Consider the following 5563-nt stretch of genomic DNA (forward strand, 5'->3'; position numbering starts at 1 on the left):
GTACTGTATGATCCACTCACAGACCCACTTGATGCCATCTTTGCCTCGTCCCTGTCTCTTGCATCCTGTGTCCATCAGTGACTCCCATGGACTCAACCTCCCCATCTTGGCTCGCCCTTCTGGAAAGACGAAAGCAGGAGTGAGTCAAATTCATCAAGACAGAGAGTAGAATGGTGGGTGCCTGGGGCTGGGGGAGGGGACGGGGACTTAGTGTTTAATGAGGACAGAGATTCTTTGGGGAAATGAAAAAGTTGTGGACATGGGTGGTGGTGATGGTTGCACAACCACATGAATGTCCTTAACACCACTGAACTGCACTAAAAGTGATGAAAATGGTATATTTTATGTTATGTATATTTTACAATTTAAAAAAGAAGTTACCAGAAAAGGTCCTTCTAGTTGTCTTATGGAGACTGGACCACAAGGGGGCTGGCAACAGGGAGACAGTGAGGTGATTCAAGAGTCCAAGTGAGGGGCAGTGTGGACCAGGGGCAGCAGGAAACGGCGAAGAGAGACGGATTCTGGTGGCTCTGAGGGTGGATTAGACAGCATTTCTAGAAGGATTGCTGTAGGTTTGGTCTAAGCATCTGCAAGGATGGAGTGCCCTCACCTGGGATGGGGAAGGCATGAAATCAGGAGATGGGTTTTGGACACGCTGAAGTTGAGAAGTCTATTCTGCAAGTGGAGACGTCCAGGGGGCAGCTGCACATGGGAACCTGGAACTGCACGGCTGGTCTTCACAGCCGCGATTGGATTCGGTCACAAAGGACCGAGTGTAGGTGGAGAAGAGGCCCAAGGACGCCGCCGTGGGGAGGGTATATGAAGAGGTGGGGGCAAAGGACTGCCCAGCAGCGCCCAGAGGGGACAGGCAAAGATGGAAGCGGAGGGGAGGGGACCGCAAGGCCGCTGATGGCCACGTGGGGGAGGACTGGTCCCTGGATTCTGCAGATGGGTCACGGCAGCGCGAGGACGCAGGCCGGACAGGGGTCAGCTCAAGAAAGGAGGAGAAACTGGACAGCGAGGAGAGGTGTTGGGGGGGGAGGCGAGGGGCTCACGAGGTTTGTTTTGTTTGGATACGGAAGAAATCACAGGACGGGAATGGCCCAGTGGAGGAGAATTGGGTCCTCTTGGGGAGAGGAAGGAGGAGGCAGGCAGGGGCGAGGGGACACCAGTGCTGGGGGGAACCAGGCGTGGAGCAGGAGCACGCGCGGCCCTCGCACTCAAGACCCTGCAGAGCCGAGGGCCGCCCGAGGTTCCGTCCTCGACACCCCGCGGCCCCGCGGCGGCGGCGCGGTCCCCTGGGTAGGGGCGCACGGTTGCGGCGAGGATGCAGTCAGGGGATCGTCGGTGTGTGCCGGGCAGGGACGGTCAGGCTGGACCGTGGGATGAAATGAGCCCAAAAAAGAGGATCCCAGGGTGCGGGGGAAGCAGGAGAAGGTGCGCGATGACAGATCCAAGGTGCCGAAGGGGAGCGAGCCAGGTGCTATCCGGACATCGGGGCCGCAGCGGACCAGAGACTCCTCCCTATTAAATAGGACGCGCTTGACTAGTCTGCCGCGGTGCCAGGAAAAAGCGCGGTTCCACAGCAGCGCCGCCCGAGGTGTGGCCCGAGCCTTGCTTCTGGGGTAGGCGAGCTCCCCTTGCGCACGCGGACGCGGCTCTGCGCCTCTGCGGGGAGAGGGTGACCGGAGCACCAGCTGGACGCAGCGCGGACCGATAGGTAGAAGAAAGCCTGTGCCGCATGGCGTCCTCGAGGCACGCGTCCCACCACCCGGTGGCCGTGACCGCGCGACCCGGGCGTAGGACTCTGGCGGAGAAGGAAGGTAGCCTGCAGTCTCCCAGCCCCAGCTCTGGCCGGGGCTGCAGTGCGACCCTGTCCGGGAGAGCCCGAGACTGGGCGCTCGGCCCGGCAAGGAGGAGGGGTTGGTTGTCACGAGCACTGCCCCCTCCCCTGGGTCAGGAAACCCGCGTCCGGCCAGGGCCGCGGACGTCCCCATCCCGTGCCAGGGCGACAACTGACCCAAGGCCCGAGGGCGGAGGCAGAGGACCTCTAGGCTCGGCGCTGCCCACCAGGAAGGGGCCGGCGCTGCCCGGCACAGCGTGGGCTGCCGGGGGGGGGGGGGGGGCTCCGGCGCTCACGCGGCCGGGATGTGGGTCTCGGGGCTGTGCCTGTGGAGACCAAGCGGACGCCAAGTGGACACCATCCCTCCTAGAGGGCCCGGGGAGACCTGAAACCGCCAGCATCGGGCGCCCACGGGGGCCCCCGAGGCTCCTTACTTCCAACACCCTTGTGCATTCACGAGGGAGAAAAGGGCACAGAGAGGCACGCGACCCCACCCCACCCCGAGGTCACACAGCAGGGGAGGTGATCGGAGGGGAGGGGAAGGGCAAATAGGGGTACGCGCACGGAGAGGTGGGGAGGAGGGACCGGGCAGGTCGGTGGGCTTCTCCCCTGCCCCTCTCGCCCGAGGCTCAGGGGCGAGGCCGGGCCGGAGTGAGGACCAGAGAGGGTGGATGCCTCACTGGCCTACTGGCCTGGGTCGCTCCTAGCCCGAATCTCTCTGGGGCAATCGGGCGCGAGTGGACCCCACCAGCCCGGGGGAAGCAGAGGCCGAGCATTTGCGTTCACTGTCCCCCCACCCCCCAGGCCTCTTGAGTGCATCGAGTACCTCCCTCAGGATCGGCACCAGGGACACCCCAGTCCCCGGACCGCCAAGCTCCAGCCGCATATTTCCCGCTTCCTCAGCTTTCCTCTCGCCGACAGTGGCTCTGGAGGTTCTGCCCAGACACTGCCTCCTCCAGGCAGCCCTCCTGACTCCATCACCTATGGACCTGCACCGTGCTCCAGGCGCCGCGTCCGGCCAGGGCTGGGCAGACGGAATCCTGGAGCCACCTCGGTCCCTTTAAACTAACGGTTCGCGCAGTCTCTGGGTTTCCATGACGACGACGTCGGATGGGGCACTCGGGCGGGGTTGGGTAGGAGCGCATGCGCGGTGCGCGCCGGGCGCAGCGCGTCTCCCCGAGTTGCCCGCCCTGCTGTCGCGGGGTCCCTGAACCGCGGTGAGAGCGAGTGGGGGTTCGCGGGCCTGGGGGCCGGGGTGGGCGTTCGCTGGGCGCGGGGGGCGGGTGAGGGTTCTTGGGCCGAGAGGTCGGGGGGATGGGGCCGGGGATGGTGTGGGGGCTCGCCGGGCGCGGGGGGCGGGTGGGGGTTCTCGGGCCCGAGGGGACGCGGGCTGGTGGGGCCGGGAGGTCTAGGGGGTGGGGCCGGGGGCGGGGGCGCGGTGGGGGTTACGGAGGAGGGTGCAGGGGCCGGCGCCTCTGACCCCTCCCGCCCGCTGCAGGGCGGCCCCGGGCTCCCTCGGCTCGGCCATGGCCCCCCCGCCGCCGTGCAGGCCCCCGAGGTCGCCGCCGCGGCTGCTGCCGTTGCTGCTGAGCTTCGCGCTGCTGGGCGCCCAGGCCCGCGCCGAGCCCGCCGCCGGGAGCGCAGTCCCCGCGCAGAGTACGTGCCGCACGGGGGGGTGTCCCCGCGGGCTCCGGGCCCCAGCCAGGGGCGCGCGGGAGGGCGCGCGCGGGAGGGCCGCACCCGGTCTTTGTTCCCAGGGCCGGTCCCCGCGCCCCTCCCGCCGCCTGGCTCCGGGGCCGCCCCTTAGGTGGAGGTCGGCGCGGGCAGACGCCGCTGCTCGCGCTGGACTGGGCTGGGGTCCCCCCTCCGCCCTGACCCGCGCCCCCCGCAGGCCGCCCGTGCGTGGACTGCCACGCGTTCGAGTTCATGCAGCGCGCCCTGCAGGACCTGCGGAAGACGGCCTACAGCCTGGACGCGCGCGTGAGCCTCTTGGCCCAGAGCGGGTGGCCGGGCTCCGTGGCTTGGGGAGCCGCTGAGGGAGTGGAGGGTGGGGAGGAGGGATCCGTCAGTTCCCACCCCCAATCTGCGATCCTCCTGCCGTCCTCTGGCTCCAGCTTTCCGAGGGGCCTTCTGGACGCAGGTCTCACCCACCAGCGTCACTCTGAAATGCCTAGCACACTCCGTTGTAGCCCCAGTGAGGGAGAGTGCCGGCTGTCCAGCACCCAAGGCCTCACTGGGCACTTTTCCCTGTGACCTCACTCAGGTCCTGAGGAAGGACCACCAGTCCCAATCCAGCATTCCCCACGTGGGGCCATGAGGCCGGGTGGGCAGAGAGGAAACTGAGGCAGGGGGAAGAGTGTTCATCTTCTCTGGGTCAGAAAGGGGTGAGGGGGGAAGTGTTGGGGGTGGAAGGCCAGCTTGGGCAGGGCGGTCTGGGAGGTTCCCCACCCACCAGCCTCACCTGGGGAGGGATGGGTGCATGCACAGAGTGCCTTAGGGGGCACCCCTCAAGTCTGGAATCAACAGGGAGCCCTCTCCCCATGCCTTTGCTGTGCCCCAGCCAAGGGAGTTTTCATTTATGACATAGATGTGTACTCCTTTTGGGAAAGGGGGAGAATTCCCAGAAGTAGAAAGACAGGGAGACCCCACTTGGTCCCCTTTTCTGGCCAATGCCGAAGGGCTCAGACTGAGGCCTGTAGCACCCCCGTGGTCTGAGACGCCTGAGTCTCATTGAGTCTGGAGCTAGGCTCCTAAGAGGAGCAGCCCCCAACCCACCCTTGGGGAGTGGGGAGGTGCTGGAGGATGAAGGGGCCCCTGTGTGTGTGGGGGCGTATGAGTTGAAAGACAGCAGGGAACAGTGGTCCCGGGTAGAGAGCAGCATGCTCAGGGCCCCCAGGCAGGACTGGTGCACTGGCAGAAACTGCAGAGTCTTGAGCAGAAGGAACAGGGGAGAAGTTGCGGAGACAAGGCCCTGAGGGCAGCAGAGTCCCTGGGGGCGGGGGGAGTGTGGGGGACATGACAGAGTCAGGTGTGCACTGAGAGTCTCGGCAGCAGGTGGAGACAGGACTGCCAGTGGGTTTTAGTGGGAAGCCAGGAGATGGAGGGCCCTCAGGAGCTGGTGGGCGGGGCAGCTGTGCAGCGCCCTCATGGCCCCTTGTTGCTTTGCAGACGGAGAGCCTCCTGCTGCAGGCCGATCGCCGGGCCCTGTGTGCCTGCTGGCCCTCGGGGCGCTGAGGACCCTCAGCCGGCGCTGTTCCCTCATCAATAAACACCTGGCCCAGCACACCTGTGTCCTGTCTCCCTGCTCTGGCCCCTAGAGCTCACCTGCGTCACCCCCAGGAGTTCCTGGTTGGGCCTGTCTCTGGGCCTCGGTTTCCCCAGCTGTTCCACATGGGCTGAAGCCCTCTTGGCACCTGTCCCACGCCAGCACCAGTGCTGAGCAGAGACGCATGTCTGGCCACGTGCATGGACCTGTACCCACAGGCAGCGTGTGGTCACAGCGAGTCCGCCCTTCGGGGACCCGCTTCCTTGCCTACCTGCCCTTGTTTTGAGGCCAGGGGAGTGTAGAGTCTGGCCTGGTCCCCTGGAGCAGCTGCCCCGGCACTGAGCCTTGCCAGACTCCTGTGCTCTGCAGTGGGGACAGGTGTAGGCGGGGACTCCCGGGAGGCCCGGACGGTGGCCAAGGAGCCTGAGGCTGCCAGGAGAGGGAGGGTGACTGGG

At 66.0% G+C, this 5563-nt stretch overlaps 1 protein-coding gene across 3 annotated transcripts; it reads left to right on the forward strand.

Annotated features, from left to right (window-relative positions):
- The first annotated feature begins 3025 nt into the window (after positions 1-3025).
- Positions 3026-5145, forward strand: NICOL1 (NELL2 interacting cell ontogeny regulator 1). Of its 3 annotated transcripts, none has more exons than XR_009220889.1 (5): positions 3026-3060; positions 3342-3499; positions 3735-3823; positions 4107-4216; positions 5012-5069. XR_009220889.1 is itself a non-coding variant. In XM_058546361.1 (4 exons), exons 2-4 carry the CDS (start codon positions 3370-3372, stop codon positions 5075-5077), a joined length of 285 nt encoding a protein of 94 aa, XP_058402344.1. In that variant the 5' UTR covers positions 3026-3060; positions 3342-3369; the 3' UTR covers positions 5078-5145. The 3 variants fall into 3 exon arrangements, 1 of the variants encoding a protein (XP_058402344.1); XR_009220890.1 differs by having other exon boundaries at positions 4107-4227; positions 5012-5065; XM_058546361.1 differs by lacking the exon at positions 4107-4216 and having other exon boundaries at positions 5012-5145.
- Positions 5146-5563: the final 418 nt, after the last annotated feature.

The sequence above is a fragment of the Diceros bicornis genome, chromosome 8, assembly GCF_020826845.1.
Source record: "Diceros bicornis minor isolate mBicDic1 chromosome 8, mDicBic1.mat.cur, whole genome shotgun sequence".
Lineage (NCBI taxonomy): Eukaryota > Metazoa > Chordata > Mammalia > Perissodactyla > Rhinocerotidae > Diceros > Diceros bicornis.

Coding starts and splice junctions, on each gene's coding strand:
- NICOL1 (XM_058546361.1), top strand. CDS start 3,370: ATGGCCCCCCCGCCGCCGTGCAGGCCCCCGAGGTCGCCGCCGCGGCTG. Junction 3,500..3,734: donor GAGCGCAGTCCCCGCGCAGA/GTACGTGCCGCA, acceptor CGCCCCCCGCAG/GCCGCCCGTGCGTGGACTGC. Junction 3,824..5,011: donor CCTACAGCCTGGACGCGCGC/GTGAGCCTCTTG, acceptor GTTGCTTTGCAG/ACGGAGAGCCTCCTGCTGCA.